Source organism: Megalops cyprinoides, chromosome 3 (assembly GCF_013368585.1).
Source record: "Megalops cyprinoides isolate fMegCyp1 chromosome 3, fMegCyp1.pri, whole genome shotgun sequence".
Classification (NCBI taxonomy): Eukaryota; Metazoa; Chordata; class Actinopteri; order Elopiformes; family Megalopidae; genus Megalops; species Megalops cyprinoides.
In genome coordinates, this window is record NC_050585.1 from 46,886,073 (window position 1) to 46,910,362 (window position 24,290).

At 42.9% G+C, this 24,290-nt stretch overlaps 1 protein-coding gene across 2 annotated transcripts; it reads right to left on the reverse strand.

The window, feature by feature from the left end:
- Positions 1 to 9,717: 9,717 nt before the first annotated feature.
- On the reverse strand, positions 9,718 to 23,173 carry klf5l (Kruppel-like factor 5 like). 2 transcript variants are annotated; one of them, XM_036523486.1, is made up of 4 exons: positions 22,938 to 23,173; positions 16,106 to 16,901; positions 15,934 to 15,993; positions 9,718 to 10,933 (listed from the first exon to the last, which is right to left on the reverse strand). In XM_036523486.1, the coding sequence occupies exons 1-4, from the start codon at positions 23,070 to 23,072 to the stop codon at positions 10,755 to 10,757; spliced, it is 1,170 nt and encodes a 389-aa protein (XP_036379379.1). In that variant the 5' UTR covers positions 23,073 to 23,173; the 3' UTR covers positions 9,718 to 10,754. The 2 variants fall into 2 exon arrangements, with proteins under 2 accessions (XP_036379379.1, XP_036379378.1); XM_036523485.1 differs by having other exon boundaries at positions 22,902 to 23,173.
- Positions 23,174 to 24,290: the final 1,117 nt, after the last annotated feature.

The window sequence follows — 24,290 nt, forward strand, 5'->3', positions numbered from 1 at the left end:
ACAATGCTCAGATTTTTTTTCTCATCCATTTTGCTTAATTCTGAAGTGTTACGAAGCACATCTTTTTAAAAAGATATGGATTCAATTGCAATTCATTTTTGTAAACCGTTAATAGGCATGAGGACAATGAGGAATAATTCAAAATAAATGAAAAGTGTACATAATGTATATAATTAAGAGTCCAGAATAAACGTAACGGGTGGATTTCTATTTTTAACACTGACTAGACAATGTGAAACATGCTTTACCCCCTCCCTTCTACCTTTTGGTTTTTATGAAATGTGTTATTGTTTGGCTTTTTGATGATATGAGATCAGCTCCACGTGTGTTTTTTGCCCACTTGTGTTGCATGGAGAGTACCATATTCGTGACGTGGTGAGCATGTGCGATTTGATGGCGTCCCCACAGAGACTGCGAAGCACTGATGTCTCTGTCATTTTCCATATCTTTGTCAGCGAGATCCGCGACTCCCGACACGAAGTGTGACAGAGTGGCCCTCGCCCGCCTCACGGGTGGCCCTCACATCCCGACTCGACAGTTGACATACCGACGGATAACGTACTGAGCCAGTGTAGTGAGAGATCAGCGCGAAATCACACGGGATAAAGGACGTTTCAAGAGAGCCCTGTTTTAACAACCCGCCAGTAGATCGGAATGAAGTGATACATTATGACATTATGACGCTCGGCAAACCTTAGTGACCCTGCTGTTTGCAGTTGGGCACGGGATCGTTTCAAAGATATGAAGACAACCGTTTTGACGGTGCGCTTCCGATAGATCCCAATAAACAACTTTTCGCACGACTACGTGTTGTAGTTGGTACAAAAACGCGGTATGCGACTGTTAGCGATGAATTGTGGGGTGCACATTGATTGACTAGTTACTGATCAATCGAAGGAAACAGCGCCACCAAATGTAAGGATGGTGTAAATGATGGGGCTTTTGTGTGTGTGCGTGTGTGTGCGCGCGTGTGCTTCTACTCATCATGATTAAATCTTAAAAAAAAAAAAAAAAACCGCAGAATCATAGGTATTTTATATTGAATGCAGTAACTTATGGGCCAGTAATATAATACTCAGTGCAATGCAGTTATTGTTATAATAATACAAATAATTGATATTATTTCTTTTGTATTTGTACAGAACAAATGTGTAAAGATCAGCGAGGAAAACGCGAGCTTTTTGATACTGTGAGAAATGGTGTGAAAAGTCAGTTTCCCTGTACAGTCGTGATTACCCCTCTCCTTTTATAGAATAAAATGTTTTTGGTGCAACCGTTCTTTGTGTCGTGTTTTTTTGTGTGGCATCGCTGTATTGATGGAATTTATGAGAGAAAATGCAAAATAATGATTAATATGATAGAAGAGTGTGAACTTTACAGTCACAGGAGCAGGTCTGAGTTTGTATATTTGTCACAAAAGTAAGAAGTTTGAGTGCTGTTGTATCATATGTTTTCCAGAGGAAGAAATCCAGAGGCACTAAATGACCTGAAATTATTGCCTGTGATATCCATTGATAACCACACGAGGGAGCACTTTGGCAACAAGTCACCATGACGTTACCATTCTCTGGACTAACAGGAAGGTGGAATGAGCGTGTACGTAGGACAGAATGCGCCAGGAAAAAATAGAACTTTGTTGTCTTTTTCGGTAATGTGTTAAAATAATCGATTGTGTTTTGTAACACAGCAGCCATCAGGTAATCCATTCTTTTCGTGAGAGGGATGCCTCCTTCAGCCACAAGTGAGTATCGGGGATCTTCTTCCTCTTCCTCCCTGCAGGAATCTCCCCTGTCTGTGTCTGTGTAGCGTGTCTCACTGTACTGTTATTCAACTTCTGCAACATCTGCATCTGTGGGAAGCAGCTTGTGAACCTTAGACACAAAGCACAACTTTACTTCTTCATCCAGACACAACAATTCACCCCCCCCCAAAAAAAAACATCACCGAGTGTCAGTTTTAGATGACTCTGATTCCACCTAGTTACTCATTACCCATCCCATTATCCCAGCCTTAGGCTTGTCAATCCATTTATCCATTCTTTTATTTGTCCATCCATCCATCCATCCTTTGACTCATTCACTCACCTCTTCATCGATCATCCCATCAGCCATTGTCTCATTGTCTGAGACCCAGTGCTCCCATCCTCTGTCCATCCTGTTATACCTGAGTGTGCTGCCTCTTTCTCTCTCTCTCACACACACACACACGCACATCATTCACATTGTCCTGAACAATTTCCTCATCTTTACATTCCTGAATTCAAAACAGGGGATATCTACCAGTAGGTTACAGAGAAAATGAAAGACAAGGAGGTGAAAGAGGTGGCTCAGAAACAGCCAGTTTCCCTTGACAAAAAGAAAGAGAAAGAGTGATTGGGGCAGTTAGAAGTATTCCGCTTTAGCTGGAAGAGGGAGAGGGTGTTGTCTTGGTCTAAAGAATTCATGCTCATGCCTCTTTCCTTCTGCTGCTGAGATGTTAGACTGCAGCCCTGTGTCCCATAATGCCCTCTGCTGGGCGGAGCAAAAATTCACTGCCTACCTCCATATTTGCTCCTTGCATGGTTTATTGCTGGAATGACTGGGAAAGACTTTAACACCACAAAGCCACCAGGTTTTATAACTCTCACTGCTCAACATGTGGTAGAATGATTAACAGTAACGTTTGTACAAACTGATTCAACAATGGAAAAAAGTCCTTACAAGTCTTCATAACATTTCTCCAGCACAATGCACCACTAATAATAAAACTCACAGTTTTATAGAAACTCAGTAAATTCCCAGCTACATAAATGGATGAAATTGTAAGTCGCTCTGGATAAGAGCATCTTACTAAATGACACTAATGTAATGTAATGCAATACAGAGTCCAAAGTTTGGGATGGACAGTCACATCACATACTGGGAGACAGGAGGAGCTGGGAGACAAATGTTTTAAAGGTAAACATGAGTACTTATCTTCCCCTCTGACTCACATTGTCTATAGTTTGTTAGCAGTATTGGTTATTTAATTGTGGATTGAATAGATCCACTTTTCAATACCACCACTCTCAATAGATGGTACATGTCACTTTTGAATAGACCGATGCCTGGGTATTGAGTGGGAGACAGGGTTATCCAGCTATTGTTAGAGTCAAGCACGAAAACAAATGTCCGGAATGAATGAGGAATGAGGCTGATGTCGAACTTAAAGGGTGCCTTTGTTCAGATCTTGAACTGGAGAAAAGTGAAATGGCTCATCCACAAAACCAGAGCTACCCTAGAGCTGAGCCTTGTGATATTTTTCTCATTAATCTCTGCTTTTCTTGTGCCCATATGCTTGGAACAGACAAGTTTTAACTGGATTTTACTGCTGGTTTAATCACAACAGCCGCTGGTATGAGCCATGCAGGTCTGGGTTGTGCTGAGTTGAGTGGAGGTTTACCCACTCCTGAGGAGAACACAGGGCATAGTTTCTGCATGTTTCCTCCATTAATGTGTGCATCTATACTAAATGTACAGTATATTTACATGCAATTAATTTACATTACATGTTAAAATGTTTACAATTGTGAACACACACTGTGGTATTTTGCTTTTAATGTACAATATGGCAAAAGCAAAGCAAGTTAAGCATGTGTAGATGGGGGGGTCACTTGTAATAATTAGCAAATGAGGGAGATTCTGTCTGTTTGTTTACCTGCCTGTCCCAGACAGAGAACTACAGAGAGAAAGATGGAACAGACAGGGAGACAGACATACAGGAAGATGAGAAAGATGCTTATGTTTTTAGTGTTTATTCATTCCTGTTGATTTCTTTTCCAAACCTTAGGAGAGTCCATATAAAACTAACAGACAAGACGCAAACAGGATAGACAGACAGACATTCAACATAAAGAACTAACAAAATTCATCATGTGACTGAAACCTTAAAATACACACAACAATTTAAGCTATAGTATTTACACTTTACATATTAACAAAACCTTGTGAAATTCTAGACCAGGAACTCAAATGGAAGCCTTTACAGCTTGAGAAATGCTTTAAAAATGTTAATGTTATGTTTCTCATAAACAGAGTCTGTCTGTGTTACTTGGAAATTACCCTAAATCCGCACTCAATTCACAGTTCCAACTGTAGACCTGATAGTACACAATTCTTGTTGCTGCTGTTATTATTGTTATTTATTTTATTGGGTGTATTGATAATAGACTGTAAATTAGCCAAAAACCAGCATTAGGAAAAAAAACTAGTTTTTATCTGCAATCCCTGGGAAGGTAATTAAAAGACATACAAAAGACATTGCAAGCAATAAAAAATATGGGAAACTTGGAATATGAAATGACATGGGACACAGGTCAATGCACATTATATATCAGAAAACACAAGTAACAAAAGCACATGGGAAGCCACAGGACAAGAGCAACACACAACAAGGAGCAGAACATCTCAGACAGGGCAAATTTACCCAAATTAGTGAACGAAAAACAAAGGCAAAAGCAAACAGTAACGACTACATAGTTATATCCTTGGCACAAAAAGTACACCAAACTACACAACCCACAGTACACTAATAGAGAAGACCCAAACAGGTGATAGGGCCATAACAAAGGAACATGACTATTTGAATGCATGTCATTTACCTTAAGTATTGTGCCTACATCACATTATTTCCATTACATTCACTTAGCAGGCTCTTATCCGGAACGACTTCAAGCACAGAAAAACAGAAGTGTAACCATTCGAGCTGAACGAGCAACAGTGTCGGGCCAGGCTAACAGCATAAACACTGTTGAAGCCCCACCACAAGTTAACTTGTGCAACCAGCCTAGACAGCCTAGAAACTAAGGGAAGTACACACACTTTGTACATCACAGTCACTAGATCACAGAATATAAAACACATTGCGATACTACACGTAAAATAAACTGCAAGTAATACAATTGTGTTAGGAGTGGGGATTGAGGTGAAACCGGGATACAGTCTGAAGAGGTGGGTCTTCAGTCTGCATTGGAAGATGGCTGGCGATTCTGCTGTCCTGACCCCCTGTGGGAAGCTCATTCCACCGCTGAGGGAGCAGACAGGCATTTTGTCTGACAGGAACAACCCTGTCGGAATGGGACACTGAGTTTTCCAATGGTCACAGAGCGTAGTGATCTGGGCGGTACGTATGGTTTGAAGATCGATTGTAGGTACGAGGGGGCTTTCCCATTCACTGTCCTGCATGCTAGCACCAAGGTTTTAAACTTGATGCGAGGGTAAAAGAAAGCCGGTGAGGTGAGGAGGGGTGTAACTTGACTGTATTTAGGGGGGGTTGTACAGTAATCATGCAGCTGTGTTCTGGATCAATTGCAGGGGTTTGATGACACAGACAGGAAGACAAGCAAAGAGGGAGTTACAGTAGTCCAGGTGTGAGAGGACCAGGGCCTGAACTGGGAGCTGCATAGAATACATAGTGAGGCAGGGTGCAGGTCCTTTGGATGTTGTACAAAAAGAATCTGCAAACTCGACTCACCACTGCAACCTGAGATCAAGCATTACGCCAAGGCTTCTGACAGCAGTAGTGCTATTAGCTTGTGGAGTCTATTTTGAGGAATTTTGAGGTCTTGAAACAGGGAGGACCTGGAGGGGATGTAAAGCACCTCCTTCTTAGCCAGGTTAAGCTTTAGGCTATGGTGAAATATCCTTCAGGCAAGCTGAGATGCACACAGAGATGTCAGATAGCAGAAAGACTGGAAAAGTTGAGTGTCGTCAGCAGATCAGGGGTATGAAAAACCATGAGAGGAGATGACAAAGTCAAGAGATCGCATGGAAAGAGAGAAAAGGAGGGGGCCAAGTACAGAGCCTTGAGGGACACCCATGGACAGGCTTTGGGGTCTAGACAACCCACTGTCCCAGGACACCCTGAAAGATCATCCAAAGAAGCCTACATACTTGATTGATGATGAGCCATGACTAGTGTGTTGTATGTGCCATGGTATTGCACTCCAATACTGTGAGGCTCTCACTGAGAAAGCTGAGTGGCTCTCACAATTGTGCGAGTTATTATTATTATTATTATTATTATTATTATCTGTTTGTATCTGCTTATTGTATTATGTGTATGTCTGAGTTATATCAAACTGAGATAGCAGTTGATAGCAGCTGGTCCTTTTTTATGATAAACCTTGTAAAAATGGAAGAAATGTATTTGTTTTTAATATCTGAGGAATCATTAACCACCCAAGTGCAAAGTGCATCTCAGCAGAGGGGAAGTCACATCAGCTCGGCAGTACCATGCTGGTTTTGGTGACATGCTCAGCCTCATTAGTAAGATTGAATTATTCATTTCAGAAGGCCATCAAGTTGCCTTCAGTCACATTTTCACAGATTATAGCACAGCAATTCACATGACTTAAATCTCAAGCTTGCATGTCTGGTTTCACAACATTTTCTGGCTGGAATTTAGATATTCTCCTGATCCATCCTCAGAACCTGGTAATTGTGCTGGTAAGATGAGTAATATGACATGACCATTCTAGTCCACAATTTAACGACCTTCTTCCGGACACTACCTCAGTGAATTTCCCAGCAGCAAAGAACTGCAGTGTAAATTGCCTGCCCTTTCCTTTCAGAATGAATCAGCTTAGGTTTTTGTTATCTTAGCATTTAAAACTGGTTTGTCGAGTTTGACCCATTGTGTAATTCTATCAGGGTCTTTTTTGAGGAGCATCCCATGAAAGACTAACTGATTTTGACAACGTGCAAGCTCTTGCTTCATTAGCGAGCATAACTGCAGCTGTAAGACACCAGGAAGACCATTAGTATAAATTAAATGCAAAGGAAGCCCCAGACAGCTGCCTTCAACACTTATATTATGAGTAATAGAAGAAGATCTGTCAAAGTGGGCTCACTCCTTCCTGTCTGGTGCAAATGTAGCCGTCTTACATGAGGCAACATGACAACCCAAAATATTGTCATTCGGGCTGTTTCCTCTCTGTTTTTTTTTCCTTTTCGCTCTGCAGAAAGCGCTCCATCATTCCATAAACAGTTGCATAAATCTAGCGGCAAGGGTGTTTCTCTGCTCAGGTAATCACCGCTGATTGTGTTGTGGATCTGAGCTATAAATCACATCGGCAAAGAACACAGTGATTATTTTCAGTGTCAGGTAAGCGATGCCCCACCTTGTTTTCTTTCTCTCTCTGCGGCTGCCGAGTGCCTGCTGTGATCTGTTCGACAAGGCTTTTGTGTGCCAGATCGCTAAAAACATGCTTTTGGTTTCACCTTTCGCCTGTCAGGACATGCAGAGAGCGGAGTTTTCATTGCACAGGACATTCTGAGACGGAGAGCGGGAGCGGGAGGGAGGAGCGGGGGGGGTGAGAGAACTAGAGAGCGACATGGAAAGCTTGAGGGTGTGCTCTTCATGTGAGGCACATCCCTGGAGAGATAATAAACACAAATCGGGTTGCTCTTTCGAACAATCAAGATGTACAACACCCTCACAATGTTTTTGTGACACGGTGACAACATTTTCACACACACGGGATGCCAAGGAAATACTGAGTACCACTGACTAAAGTAACACTGAGTAAAGTAAAAAAAAAAAGTAGTGCCAGAAACAGGTTTGTCCATTCCTTGTTTGTGAGATGCTGTCTCCTTTATATGTTGCAAAGCAAAAAAAAAAGGTGGTGAAAGAAAGAGATTTCCCTTTGAGACTGACCATGAATTGGATTATTTTTCAGCTTTGGTAGGCCATGTCCATGGGGATGAACTCCCTCCTGCAATCTTATGAAATGCTGAGTGTGTGCTCAAGGTTGATGGGCTGTAACTCAAAGCCAGTTCCATTGAAGTACAAAAGGAAATGGCTTTTTACAACACCATGCCCAAAAGTCTCAGGCACAATCAGCTTTATGAGCAAATAAACTTGTTTTACAACTTCAGCTCCTTGGAGAGCTTGAACAACAGGTGTCAACATGCGTTAATGCTTGTGTGAAACTGAAGCAATGATGAAATATAAAAAAGTCATACACTAAACACAGGGCCATTAAGAATATTATCCAAGTTAAATTGAGTGTGAACATATCTTGGCATTTTGAAAATGGTACATTTCTGTGGAAAAGTAAATGATAGGAGGATATGGCATTCATTTTCAACTTTCCAACAGTCCAAAATCTTTCAGAAATCCCCTTAATATGTTCACATATGCATCTATCAGCTAAATATAACTGTTTCTTAAAAGACTAAAAAAAAAAAAATAGATTTGTTACTGGAGTGTACTCCAAATGGACTTTGAGAACGGTGACGTCACTAGAGGTTTTATACAGGAAATATGTCATGAAATACATTGACGTTGCTTATTTCAGGATGTCTAGGGAAAACGGCACAGGAAATGTATCATGATGAAGATAAGATAAGTTACCCCCGCCCATAAACACACTGGCCCAGGTGTAGTTTTTGATCTCTTTATTTCTCTTTATCAAGAATTTTTGCAGTCAAACAAAAAACGATAACAAACAAACCTACAAAAAATTGTTCACCGCTTCAGCTGAACAGCACTGATTTGTTGCGAGTACACACATTAAAGTATCAAATTAACAAACTTAAACAATCATCTACCACCATTCAAAGTCAAGCAAGCCAAAAAACATTCCCTTTTGTTCATAATATAAACAACAATCTTTGAAAAAATATATATTTACAAGATGTTTTTTTTCTAAAGCTACATTATATACAAAAATTTATCCTGTGCTAAAATATGCTGAATTGTCTTTAAAAGAAAAACATGGACAAAGAGAACTCGAACCTTAATTAAAGATGGAAGTGCTTCAGGACAGAAAGCTTGGCATTGAGTGAGTACCCCTGTGAATCGTTTGAACAGTCCCTTATAATATATAACCCAATATAAGGCAAAAAATGGATTACTAACAAACTGAACATTGATGGTGAACCAGAGGGAAACAATTTTGACATTTCCTCCAATTTTAAGCATTAAAGAGAACCTGCAATGCAGTACATGTTGATTCTAGGTGACACATGGAAGAAAGCTCTTCTAGACACGTACAAAGGTTTGGTTTAATGTTACAACCAGGACACTTTTTTCCTGTTTCTAGATTCAGACTCTAGTTAAATAAGATGCACCTTCAAAATCAGTTCAGTGAAAAAATGCCTGCTTAAGTTTAGGCTCTCCCTGCTCAACCACGAATGCCAATCATATTCCTGCCGATCACATTCCTACTCCACATCTTGTAGTTCCTTGCTGGTCAGCAGACACCTGTTGGTACCACTATAAAGGCTATTATATTTTCAACTTCAGAAATCAACACTGGTCATTTTCCCAGCGTTAAAACAACAACAACCTTATCCAGAAAGAGGGAAAGGGAATGTGGGCTGTGAGCAGGGCTTAGCAATGCGGTTATGCACCATGGAGTAATACACAAGAACAGATATATCTTGCACTGTAATCTCAACAGAACCATAACAGGACCAAGCCATTGATGTCCATTGGTCTCGTTATGGTCACAGCCCAAAGACCCAATCCTGGTACACTTCAGTAAAACCTCACCCTTCAAAGCTCAAAGCTGTACCTTCCCTCATGTTCTTCATTTGGGGGATCACTCATTAACCATTACTAAACTGTGCTAGCGTTCACTGTAATGTCATTCCCACTCTTTATCAGCAATTTTCACCAATTATTTGGCACACAAAAAAAATACTAATTCTTAATTCATCCAGGGAGAAACTTTAGCTACTTTAGTACTTTTTTAAGTGGTTGATGGTACAGTTGATAAATGCTATATAAATGTTTAGCGCTACATTAACAAAAGTACTCCAAATTACTCATAGAGACAGCATCAAAATTGTGAATAAAGTGATTCTATGTAAAAGTCACTACATATGGCTGTGTTTCAACTATGGGATAAAATGTTCATTGTTCATGCTACACCTCAACGCTTTCACCGCCTGAACTGAGCCATTCCTTCTACAACAAAATCCAGAATAAATTACCAAAGATGGAACTTTCATCACTGATGAACATGACTGAATGTTAGGTTTTTTTTTTGCTTTTAACTATTACAATTTGTTGATGAGAAACCAAATGACTGTAATTTGATTTTTAATTAACGTTTAATTATATGTGTTTTGCCATCAGACAAATGAGATGACTTGGTCTCCAGCAAACAAAATCCCACAAATGATTGATTGGAGCAGGCATGTTGCATGCCTGCTGGTGAAGAAGGCTTACTTGCATATGAGACAGGTTACATCACACATTCAGTGACATGTTCCAGTTTGAGCATATATTGCCCTCAGATTAATCTGGGAGGAAGGGCGTGGTTCCAGATCAAAACAGCCTCTGCAGTCGGTCATTTCAGACGGGAGATTCACATAGACTCACACGCAATATTGAATAATCATCCTTTAAAAAAAGTTTGTGATTTGAATAAATTTTTTTTTTACAGCATATGTAAAAAAAATGCAGTCAAGTATAAGTTTCAATACATTCTTTACACGTTCAGAACCACACATAGACAGACAAACATATGTACACACACATGTACAGCTTTATATATATTATACTGAGGAATGTGTCCATTTTCCCTTTGGAGAAATCGATCCCTTTTAGTGGTGTTGATGTGTTGGCAGCATGTTTGGATACAGACATTTTGATCTTTGTGAAGAAATAATAATATTAATAATAATAATAAAAACAATTATAAAACTGATTTTAAACAGGGGGTGCCAGTCAGCCCCTTGTATGGTGGGGGGTAGGTGGGGGGATCTGGGGAACGATGGCGCCCCCTAGTTCTGGTGGCGCTTCATGTGCAGTGCCAGGTGGTCGGAGCGGGAGAAGCAGCGGCTGCAGGCCACGCATTTGAAGGGCTTGGCGCCGGTGTGCTTGCGGAAGTGCCGGGTGAGCTCGTCTGAGCGGGCAAAGCGCCAGTCACAGCCTTCCCAGTTACAGCGGTAGGGCTTCTCTCCTGAAAGGCAGAGAGGGTCACGGGTGAGTGGAATAAACATTACTTTACAGTACTGGCATTTAGCAGACACTCTTATCCAGAGCGAGTTACATCGGTTACATTTTTTTTTACCCATTGATACAGCTGGATATTTACTGTGGCAGTGCCCCAGTGGGGAATGAAACCAGCAACCTTTCGCTTATGAGGCCTGCTCCTTGGCACTATGCTACAATGCCACCCAATGGCACACAGATACTGAAGGGATGCCTGGGTCCAGCTAGCAAACGGCCAATGGCGTCACATGAAGTGAAGGCCACATGCAAAGAGAAGGTGGCACACTGGCTTATGTGATCATAACTGTTAGGTAACAACATGACACAACAATACGGCATAATCTTAGGCCCAACATGACTGAGAGGAGAATTCACATGTCACAGGGTGGAGGGGGCATGAGAAGGTGGAGTCCACGGAACATGGAACAGTGTTGCTAAAGAATGAACTCCAGTAATTATAATAAAAATGTTCCTAGGGTAGGTTTTGCTAATAACTAGTGATGGGAGAGTGAGGCTTCTTAAACTCCATCGTGGGTGGAGCTACAATATGCTGTCAATCACTTACTTGTTTAAACAAATCAAAAGACTTTTTCTCTGAAGCACTACGATTGTTTCAAATCACTGAGTCACTCCTTACAATCACGTCTCCACCCAATCTGGTAGTCATGCAACCTCTCCCTGTCCCATCGCTACTGAAAATGACACCTTGATGGGTCTTTTTGTACTTAAACACCTACAATATGGAAAGCCAAACGTTTCTGGCTGCCGTCATCTGGGTGATTAATAAATGACGCTCTCACGTTGACATCACGAAACAAAGCTCCCGTATCCGAGTCCAGGTGTGCAAAAGGTAAACGTAAAAAAGCACAACTGACAGGAGCTCTGCGTGTATCATGTCTTAAATGGTTGCTGCAGAGGAGTTGAACGAGTACATACTTGTGTCACGGAGAGAAGTTCAGCTCCTTTTCTTATGTCAACACAAAGCTATTTCCATGGAGTTTAACCGGCTGATAAGGTTTAGAGTCATACATTGTACTGTGTAACAATTCCCGAAATTCCTACGCTCTATCGCAGCTTGAGGGGGAAAAACCCACATAAATGCTACATAGATATTGATATACTTTTACGGGATGATTACTTTTGGAAAGCAAAATTTCTTTCCTCTGATCACACTCCTCATTCTGCCAGAAAGGGAGGGAGACTATAAATGGCAGTAGGAATCAGTTGTGGCATCCACACCTTTATTTACACAAGAGAACTACCACACTGGGGTTCTGTGTGCGTGCGTGTGGAATGCATATCGTTTAAAGTGCCATTTCAAAACTGCAATACTCTTTTTTTATAGTAAGTTTAGTCATTGTGTGACTAAACCCACTTCACAAATTGCGCTATTTACACTAGTATGAATTCAAAGTGGGGGAACGATTTGTTTCTCAGCTCCGTTATCTACAGCCTGGCACTGAACACTTACCATCTCACCAACAACTGAATCTGTTAGTGTTTGGGTGTGACCAGCAAATATTGGCACCGGCTGTCGTGTACACTGAGAAATATTCTTAACAAGGGAACCTGCCCACTTATTGACCCTGAATATTTACATTCGTCCAGTTCGCTGAAACTCCTTCAAAGCTGAAGCTTTGGTTCTCATGTCCACGAGTGCTTCGGTCAAACAAAGGATCTTTGCCAGAGGTGTAAAGCTCAAACACCTGAGAACCTAAGCAGAAGAGAGGCCAAGCCAGTTCACGGGACACTCTTCCATTCGTCCCAGCAACCCCTGTGAGCCTGTACAACACAACTGCATTAGCCTCAGGACATTAATTACACAGATTTGGGCGTCAGGCTTCTCCAAGGCTTTTGTCATTTAACTTACAGGTCCCTGCTGCTTTACGTGATGCTCGAAATGACAAGGTCGCTACCTCTCCAATTCCAACATATGACGGGAAACTATTCGGAAACACAAGTCCGGAAGCTTCCGGGCTTAGTCACAGCGGGCCGAAGTGTGTGATGGGGGTCACCGGAGCGGGCGGGTGGGCGGTTATCGCCCCGTCAGAGCCGCGCGAGCAGGTGTATTTGATTTCGCTCCAGCCAGTGCTGCTCTTGGGGTCAAAAGCATTGCCTCACACTCCCGGGCTGTTATCGTGGCAATTCGCAAACAGCAGAGTCAGATAGTGACGGCACTCAAAAGGCAGAAGGTTCAGACCTGTTTTTCATTCCCCCTAACGAGTTGACACAGGATCAGATGCCTGCGCTGGGCCCTTGAGGCCTGACACTCTCAATATCCAAAAAAAAAAAAAACCCTGTCAGATAGCAGGGCAGAAAATGTTCCTCACCCCAGGCCCTCAGGTCTGTTCCATTGTGCAGTGATTTAAGCAGCGGGGTTAACCGTTGATAGCTGTTGTGCAACAACTCATTATTATATCATCCCAGAGTACCGACACAAACCCTAATACGAGAAAACGATTCATCAAAACGTGGTCAAGAGTATCACCCACAATCCTCAGCATCATGATAAAGTACATTTATATGGCTGAAACTGTGTGCCCAAGCCCTCCCAAACACTCTCTCATTCGCTCATGCAGCACTTTATGGCCATCCTAGTGTGGTTTTACTGAACGTGTGCAAACAGTTCAAAATTTCAGGGGCCCATAAACTGTCCACAGGACATCCTTTGTGCTTCTCAGGTCTTTATCGACCGTTACTGTTTGTAAAGGGAGGGTGAGAGACACAATCAGTTAGATAATACTGTACTCTGTCCACAAACACATAGGCGGCCATAAGAAGTGTGAGTAACAATGAGCTCTCCGATCACAAAGATATCCTGGTCGTGGTCAAGGACGATGAATCGCTCCTGGGGCAATGACTGATGTGTAGTACTCTGCAGAAGAACTCGTGTAATGGTTTCCAACTCCATGCTGTGTTTCTATCACTGCTCTCATGACGTGAAAAGGATGACAAGAACTGCTTTAACAAATGCTTTAACAAATGTCTGACTTGCTGTGGGAATCATTAAAGACAAACTGGAATTTTTACAACCCAATCACATGACACTGATTCCACATTCCACGGGGGGCCGACGTATTGTGCATTTTATCGCTTTCCCTGACAGAACCGCCAAAGGCTACCATCAGAATCACGATTTGCATGCAAGTCACCATTCTTTGCGTCTTCTTTGCATTCTTCTTGTGTCACATATTACCTCCCAGCTCTACCTGAATTCAGCGTTCAGAGGGTCATGGAAGCAGGGATACCGTTTCAAAGGCGGGTTCACCGTCGCCCCAGTCGAGTGAGAGCATCGTACTCTGGGCATTTCGAATCCTCAACAGGAACTAAAGGTTTTTGGTTTCAAAGCTGGCCCTGAATCAAGCCTGGCTGCTAGGGTGATCTTTACCGTGAGGAAATCCAAGGGGATTTCCCCCCATCCACATCTCTCTCCGTCCTTTCCTCCTCTGAGCCACAACCGCCCCCCCGTTCTCCCTCCCTCTGGGAGGCACCAGGACTTCCTGACCCTCACACTGAAAGCTTGCCTCACGCTGGCTGCCTTTAAATAATAGAGCTCTCACTCACGGCTCCCTGCAGCGCCAGCTTACATACCCCTTCTACTGGGAAACCCACACGCACGACTTGGAAACGCTTCAGGAACTCGGACGAGCGAGAGAGAGAAAGAGAGACTCCCTACAGGGGCGGACAAAGGTTCGAGACCAAACGTCTCCCTGCTCCCGGCTCACGAGAGGCCCCATTAACCCCGCCCCTTTCTGCCTGCTCCACACCCCGACCCCCAACACTCACTGATGGGGGACTTTAAAGTGTTGGCTCAGCAGTCCTACTAAATACTATAAATACCCTGCATGGAGACAGGAGAGGAAGACAGAAAGAAGGGTGACGGCAGGGACGTCTGAGCAAAATCACGCAGCCTGAGCCTCGAGGCTCAGTGAGCACTTTAAGGAATGCAGAAGGAGGGGAAAAAAAAGAAAGAAACTCAACTTCTGCTCCCTTTCAGCTGGACATATGACACAACAAAGCCAAACATTCAACAGGAACTACCTAAGGAAAACTCCCCTGGGCCTGTGCGAGAGGCAAGGGGATTTGCTCCTTTCAGATGTGGCCACACACACATCGAAACTACAGAGCTTTCCGCTCTCTACCGGTCTCCTCTGCATGAGAACGGAACGGCAGGAAGAACAGGTTTTTCCTCTGCTGTCCTGCTTGCTGGCTCTCCCAGTAAGCTGAGTAGGGCTTGTATGGGCATGCAGGCGCATTATAAAGAAAAGGTAAGGGGCCAACAAAAAAAGCAAACAAATCCCCCAACACTCTCTCCCAGCTCCCGGTCTCTTCCCCCTCCTGCTTCCTTTTTTGTTCTTTTTCCTCTGCCTTTGAACACCTTTGTCAAACCTACATTATCTACAGGAGCACCGTTGCTCTAGCCGAAACTCGCCTCTGCCAGTTCATATTTCCACGTTACTTGGGAGTAGCCATGCAGAAATTCATAGAAAAATCTTTTGTGTTACTGCAACAGACATGAAACAAAATGGGCGTAAAGGTATATTAAACAAATATGGACACTTGCCATTTCGCTTAGTGTAATGCAAATTATGTGAGAATGTAAACAGTGTCTCCGCTGCAGGGGAGCTGCTGCTGGGAGTGCGGGTGTAGAACTGAGCCGGAGACACACAGTGGACTTCCGTGTTGCGTACTGAAGTTGCCAATTACCAATCTTTAAACAGTTCAAACCAGGAGATTTTAAAGCCATTTCAAACATGTGTTATGCCGTGGACCTCCAATTGTCTGCCAATTATGTGTGCTTTCACTGCTGACCCCTGACTCTCCGAGGGGATCAGCCATCAGGGTCACTTGTGAAAATTTGAACAGAAATGCCAATTTCAAAGCAAGACATGGTATGGGTTAAGTACATTTAAGTGCAGCCGGTGAGAACTCTCACTGCCTGCTTGCTAATCCATTTAGCTTGCTTACCTGTGTGCGTTCTTTGGTGTGCTTTCAAATGAGAGCTCTTTGTGTAAACCTTGGTGCACCCTACAAGAAAGGAAAAGACATATTGCCACATGAGCACATCCTCAGAGGGCTGTTCTGTGGAGTATCTGGGTTACTCAGACGGTGCCAACTGGCCAAGGCAGGCCGGACTCACCTTGGAAGTCGCAGTGGTGGATCCGCCTCTTCTCCAGCTCCGGGTTGTTCCGTCGGTTGTACCTGGGCCCGGTGAGAATGCCCTGGCCGTGGCCCATCAGGAGAGACTGAGGGTGCATCTGAGTCAGCTTGAGTCCCAGCCTGGGCTGGTACGGGGGCGGAGGGGGGATGGTGTTGATGAGTTCCGCCTGGTTCTCAGGACTCCCTGGCTGAGAGTTGGGCGGAGACGGGGGCAGGCTGTGGGGCTGGGGAGATGGGTAGAACTGCTCGGGCATGACGAAGCCGCCCGTGCTGGTCGTCATAGTAACGCTGCTGAGGTTATGCATGGTTCTGCTGTTGTTGCTGCTGGTGCTGCTGCTGCTTCCCGATTGGCTGCTGGACAGGGGCATTGTGAGGTCACTGCTGCTGATGGGCAGCTGGTAGACCTGAGGCTGCTGGGGGCCGATGTGGAGGTCGTCAGAGGTCATGTCGGGCTTGATGAAGAGGCTGTTGACGGTCTGCGGCACGCTGAAGACGGAGGTGAAATCGGGGAGGGTCTGGATGGAGCAGGGCACGTCGCCCCCGGGCTCGGTTTTGATCTGCTGGAGCAGGGGTTTGGCAGGGCGGTAGAGGCCTGTGCGCAGGTGTGTGGTGTTGGGAAGGATCAGGTTGATGTTGACGCTGTAAGGGGTGGGCTTCTCCTCCGCGAAATACTCGTCCACCACCGAGGCGCTCTCCCGTCGGTACTTCTTATCCGTCATAGAAGGGGAAGGCAGGGGGCTGGCCTGGGGAAGGTACTTCTCCATCTCTAACCGGGTCTAATGAGGGAGGGAACGCGAGAGAAAAGAGGGGGAGAGGAAAAAATGAGGGAGAGATGTCGTACATCTGCTTTCTAATTGAAAAATTCTTTGACAGAAAGCCAGAAGTGGCCATCTGTGGACCACCCAGGCCTCTCACTCCCATTCCTGGATGGAAATAACCTGTAAAGGTCTGAACAGAGAGAGAAGGGGCCAGGCTTAACATGCCTGGACCTAGAGGGGCTTTCCTGAGTGGGCTGGGGAGTAGCAGAGAGACACTGGCTAGCTGGTGGTACCAGGACTCCAACATCCTCCCTTTCTCCATTCCAAACATTCTGAACGGAATTCTGAACACTACCTACAAGCATGGCACCTGCTATGCAGCTGGGTAACAGAAAGGGCCCACATCAAAGATGCTGCGCAATGGGATATACAAGTAAAAGAAACATGCAGCACATGTGCCGATATGCACAGGAGAAAGGGGACCGCCCTCTCTAAACATTCCGCACAGAAGAGCCGCAATTAACGTTCTTTTGTTGCTTTGATCTAGCTTCGATTACCGACTTCTGGCACGGCCCGTTTCCAGGGAACTGCGCACGCATTTCATGCTTCAGAAATCCACACACATGCCTCCGAATGAAGCAGTATCGCCCGCATTGCACAAGATCGAGCCTTCATATGGGCGTGGCAACAAGAAAGAGCGGAGTCAGAGCCAAAACCAAAACAAAATGAACACACGAGATAAAACAAGAGACAAAAACATTGGGTAAAAATAGAAAACAGAGAGGCTTGCCCATAAGGCTGCAGTTTTGGCTCCACAGTTTTTTTCGAGAAGCAGAATCCCAATAAACATTCCAAACCGACAGAATAGGGCCGGGACAAAATGATTTATCTCCAAAAGTGGAACTTGGAGACCAAAGGCTCTTCAAACAGTCAAGAGAAAGGCAAACTAAATGCTCTGAACCTTAAGGTAAATGTTTCTCTTCCTTCCATAAATATTGGAACAAGTTGCTGAAAAACATCTGAAAAAAAAGAAGACATTGCACAATCACACACACTAAGTGAAGCCATTAAGTGTGCACCAATGAGCCTTGTTATATAATGTTCACAAAGAGTTAATGACACACTATTCACTGAAGTGCCCTCCAGCTGTACACAACAGATAACTCAATAAAAGAGCAGCCTGGAAGAAAACCCAGTTCAACAGCGCGGCTGTGTTTAGTTATTTGAAGGGCCCAGCTAAGCTAACAGTGGATGTATTGTACCTTCCTTAATCCCACCCTAGCAACCCTCTAATGTGTTTTCAAATACAAGCTCTAAAGCGCTCTCACTTTCTGCAGGGCTTCATATCCTGGTTTGTGAGGTCACACAGACAAAGAGCAGGTAAATTGAGCAGTAGCGTTTGAGTGCGCTGTGGACACTGCGGTCTGCCTGGCAGATGACCTTGGGGCATCTATTGCCGGTGCGTCGGGCAACTATCTCATTGGAATATTAATAGCTGAGAAACTACCATCGGTGCCAGCTGAGCGGTTTTGAAATATAACACCTGGCATTTGATGGCAAACGGCTCGGTTCACATAGAGACTCCTGTATGAAAATGACTGTTTTCTGGGCCAGACACAAATGAGCCTTGTGTGGAGCCTTGTGCTAGAATGCTGGCAGGATAAGCTCCTTGGCAGTTTCCCTCTGACTCGCTTGCCCCCCCCCCCCCGCCCCCCCCCCCCCACCATCGCCCTGTGCACGCCTGCGGCTCTTTGTATCTGCCATTGAAGGGTGCACCTGAACCCTGCCCCAAGATTGCGTCTGTTAATGATTTGGGTACATTTACAACCTCTCTGTAATGCAACGCAAGGCAAGATAACCCCGGGCAGGGAAATCGTGCTAACGTTAAACAGCGCCACTCTGAGCCGGGGTCCTACCCCGCTAATTATAAAGTCTGACCTGACGCTTATTTGAGCATGTTTCACAATGTAAGGGGACCTAGCAATGAATAACTGACTGGGGCAGGTGGTGGACCTCAGTCTGAACCATATGGTAACTAACAAAGTCAAAAGATTAAGGTCATGACACTTTCAGCATTGTGAGTGTTAAAACAAGTAACCTACAATTTAATTTTTCTCAATGGCAAAACAGAGGCTCCAGTCCCTGGGACGATTATCCTTTATCTGTCTGTGAAATGCTAAATGATGGAGATTTGTCTATGACGCTCCATAAAAAATGACTGATAGGCTTTGTGTCTGTCAGCTGGAGCCATAACAACACAAATCATCTCAGGACAGGGAGAGAAAAAAAAACAAAACCTTTGAAACTGAGAGGATGTTTTATGACTTCTGGGAAAATGATAAAGGGTGTTCTGACTTTCCAGGACAGTGACTATTAGAGGAACAGACCAAAGATTATCTCAGGTGGATAAAAAAAATAAAGATGCTTGCGCACCACTGACACCATCTGGGAACTGGCAAACCACCTGTGGAGCTCAAAAAACAGTACTAACTACCAACAGCCACAAAAGGCCAATGTCACATTCTCTGCACAACACAACGACCACAAATTAACAAGGGAAATGAGGACGGATCGCATGGTTTGCTCCACAACATACCAGTGCAAGCCAACCAATTCTAAATAATCACATGACAACAGAAATTATCTTACATAATCTCAGTAAGGAAAAACACCTCTGAGTAATCGTTTCCAGAGCAGTTGGTCTCATAAAAAATTACTTTTACCCTCCCATTCATGCATTCATGATACAATGTTTGCAAAAAAAAACTCAAGAGTTAGCCTGACAAGAGAGAGAGCTTCACTACCACTGTTTACTTCACTGCCAATATTGACTTATCTACTACTACTACTTCAACATGAAACACCAGACCAAGTCAACTAAATGCATACACACCTACTCACACTAGGTCAGTTGCTGTTAGCACGGCCTAGTTTTGTTAACATAATTGCACTCTCTCCGAATCATTAGAGCCATTCAAATGAAACAGCCCTTACCACTACGCTGGTGCCAAGTAACTTGTTCTTTGCTTATGTGCTCCTCAAATGAAGACAGCACACAGAAACACACACAAAATGAAATGTTTCATCAAAAGCTTGATCCCACTTCCATGCCTTCAGCTATGTCCTTTGCTAACACTTGCTATTTGACACCACCTCAGAAGAAGCCCTTTGAGAAAACAATATTATTTAATTATGTGATTAACCTCAATATTGCTTAAGCATACCTCTCACAAATCAAACACAAACCCACTTCTAAGGCACCTGACTGTGAGCTACATGTCAGAACAGAACTCATGTTCTTCCTGGCTTCCTGCAGCTATATGGGAGAATAAAATTAATCATTTGGCAAGGCTTCATACATGTTTTCCCCAAAAATAAAATAAACTTCATCGGTGGGTTACATTAGGCAAGCTGACAGCATAAACATGTAGTTCATAAATCTAAATTCTGAGACAGCTAATCTTATATATAGCAAAAAATATAATATTCATTACTCTGGAATAATGACAGGATTCACCAGGTGTTTCCATTAGTAAGACAACAATCAATGCACACCTAGTTCTTAGTGAGAACAGAGGCATATGAGTGACCAATCAGGATAATCCTTTTTGTTAAGTTTTTCCATTTTATATATATATTTTTTTTTTATAACTGGAGAGCAAACAACTAATCACACGCTGTAAGACCCATTCGATAAGACACAGCAAGAGCACTTCAACGCGATTGGCTGGAGAACATTCCGCTGCGTTCCATTGCAGAGACATGCACTGAAATGCAGGGCTCTAGCTTGTCTCCGGTGAATTGCCTGCCATTCCCAAGAATGTTGTGGTACAACAAGAAACGTATACTTCCTACTTCTGAAGTGTACGCGCCACACATGGGTAGATGCCTTGTGTGGTTTGATAGCACTTGAGAGACTCGAGCAGTCGGTTCAAACATAACGTAATTGTGCTGCATTTACTTTCTCCACTGCACTATCCACCCCCACCCAGTGAATCCACGGATCCAGTGCATACGCGGGCTCCCTGCTCTGTGGCAACAAGTCAGACTGCATACTTATGTCACCACTCCATATAATTACCTTGCCTAGACATAACCCTTTTCTGTATATGTCTTCAGGCAAATAAGCAGTATTTTCGAATTGGTTAACTGTAGGTCTTCACCCTTTTCAAATGGGTAGAGTATGCAAACAATTGAATAAACCTGTTCACCATTTCTTACACTGAAAACATGTATTTAACATACCGTGACAATGGAAAAATGAGTGAATCAGTGAAGTGATACATGCATGCATGAGTTACCCAATCACTGCCATAGATATTGCTATTGTTACATACACAAAATAAAACAACAATACGTTACAGTTATAGAGGTATTGTTTGTGATGCAATGTTGGTAATTCTGGAAAGTGAAAAGCATTTTTTATGTCAAGTGCTGTATGTCTCCGCTGCAAGGTGACGTGAAACTTCTTTAAATTGATAAGCAATCCTACCAGAGCTACTGCAGGGTTTATGAGGTAGCCAGTGGTGGGTGGTCAATCTAAGGTGTGATTTAAATATCTTTCTAGGCCAGTGTAGATCTATGTAGAAAATTATGTTCTTTCTACCTCAACTTTCACTCCATAACATATTTCGTGCTACATGCTATTTAAAATAATAACGCTAATAACAGCATTATTGATATAATTGGTAGGGATTTGGTTCACATTTAGTATGGTATACTAGTATTGTCATAATAAATTTACTGAAATGTTAGGTTTAAAAACAACAACCGAATAATGTGTGGTTCTTTTTCTTCCACGCTATGTCAGAAGGAAGAGGGGGGGGGCGTCTAAATGAACACAACCATTGAAAATTAGGTCACATTCCAAGTTCTTCTTCAGACTATCTCGCTTTAAAATATTATCGTGATCGTGGAGCGTTATCATTATAGCTGCAATTAACAGTTGTACATTAATTCAGTTTTCGAAACTATGTTGCATGCGTGGGGAAAAACACCAATACAAATTATATTTATGGCCCCAAGACACTTGCCGTGCTCTAAATGATGAAAGCAAATTTAGTCAGCGACTCCACGACACGTTTACAAATGAATATACATAACTATGGGTTGGAGAAATTCATGAAACACATTATTATATCATTAAATGACAATGTTATTTCATACGGCTTAATATACAAGGAGTTTATCCAAAGACACGGATATTTCTATAACAAAACGCTAAAGAAACAGTAACCTTAATGAACGTGCCGCAGGCAATTTGTATTCTTTATATTAATGTATTACGAATTATTTTTTTTAGATTTGTTTGCTTTAATTTAATATATTTCAATCTATCGATTGTTGTTGTTATTATTATTGTTATTAACAAAACTAAGAAGAAGGAAAAGTATTTTTAATATTAAATCTACCTAGCTTTTGGGATCATGACTACTAAACTTTATGTGGTGGACACTGCTAGAATGAACTACCACCAGTCTAAACACAAAAGGAGACACAAACATTTCCCTTACAGGTGATTTTTTTTTTTTTTTTTTTATAAAACATTCTTAGCTAAAATAAGCAGGCCAGATAACACGACGTGCTGTGTCATTTTAAAAGAACAGCACGTTTTCATTACCAAATTTATTTGAAGTGCATGCTTTAACATGTCGCTTTGCGCAATACTGATCAGGGGAACGACGCTGTGCCACAGAATTTCAGCCACCTTCCTAAGTCTTGCTTGATTCGACCTGGCATAAGAATAGCTTCATACAGAATGGCCTTATTCAAATTTTCCAGGCTATGCTATTCAGTTATTACGTTCACATTTCCTCCTCGAGGGCGTCTCTGCCTCACTCTGTACACATTTTTATTGCAAAATGGTGGTTATGGTTTGTGATGGTGTTAAGATCCAAGAGAGAAGGCGCGTTTTGATAAGTCTTGCTTTTTAAAGTCTTACTTCCTACCCCCGGCCCTCCTTGCTCGGGAACTGAACATATCGCTAAGACAGAAGGCAAGATGGAGCCCTGGCCATACCTGGGACATCTCCAAAGGGTTCGGTGCAATTCTCACCGCAGGTTTGACTTCCTCAAACACGGACGAATCCTCTGCGCCGTCCCCACCGGACATCCTCACGGGCTTTAATTGTGTAAAAACAGCCCTCTCCTCTGTGTTCGGGACGTTAACGGCGAGTCCTATACTTGCCATAACTTTTTCACAAAACAGTTCAAATGAAACCAACTGAAAAGTATAAACGCCTTTCCTTGATGTAGCGACCGTTTTGTCAAATCCTGGCACACTGCATCTCCAGATCCAGCCCTTTGATTGTCAGGTCTCTTTACCTGCGCTAAAGTATGGAAACAACGTTGCTTGGAAAGACTGACAGATGTACTGGCCAATCAGAGCAAGGGAGGGACCTCTAATCCAATCACCTGTGGGTAAGGTATGCCTCACCTGCGTCTTGAGATTCAGCACGAACATTTCTCAGAAAATAATCGCACAGAAGAAAGGAATTCTCCTCTCATTTTCTATTTCAGAGCTAAAATGATGACGACGAAGTAAAATGTTTAATTATTCATAAGGGGACTTTACTCGGATTTCGTATTTAAAACATCGCTCTATGTTTGGAAGAACGGCTCTCCGTAAAACATCAGTGTGTTTTTATGATAATGCACCACAATAAAAATAAAATGTTTACTATTCATGACGATATCACGCACAGACAAACACGCAGGTATGAATGCACGCACGCAAGCACACACGTACACACAGGTTTTAGTCTAGTAATGTCTGATTTAACTGCAACAATAATGACAACTGTCTGAACCCAGACCAGATAATGCTGTCCTAATGGTTGTTCCAAGAAAAGCACAAGTATATCTTTATTGTAATTTAAACAAATCATAAACTGTCTCCACATGTTCAGACACACCTGTCGCTTTCTCCAGAGCCTACCCATTTTTCAGTTGCTTACTAGAAGAGAATTCACACCTTCAGAGACCTCATTTACAGTAGTAATACTGACATTTTATCGTAAGAGAATACATATTGCTATTATGCACGGTAATAATTGTGATCTTATGATAAGCGATGCTACTTACACTTTCATATGTTTTTCAATCACACGGCTAGATTTAAATTCTGAGCAGATGGGGTAAAGCACACTGCCTGTACCTGCTATTGTTCTGACCTGCAACACCTGTGTCTACAATGGAGAGCTGTAACCACTACTCCACACTTCTTCCTTGCTGCTATCATTACCAAAGTCCATTTTTAAAAGACTATATGCCACATGTAAACATATCCTGGTTTGATAATAAAATGTTTTTAGACAAGGTAATATTTAATTTGGAATGCATATAAACACGGTGGATTTGCTCTTGAAGTTTATCTGTGTTTGCCATTGGGGTATAAAAGGCAAAGTTT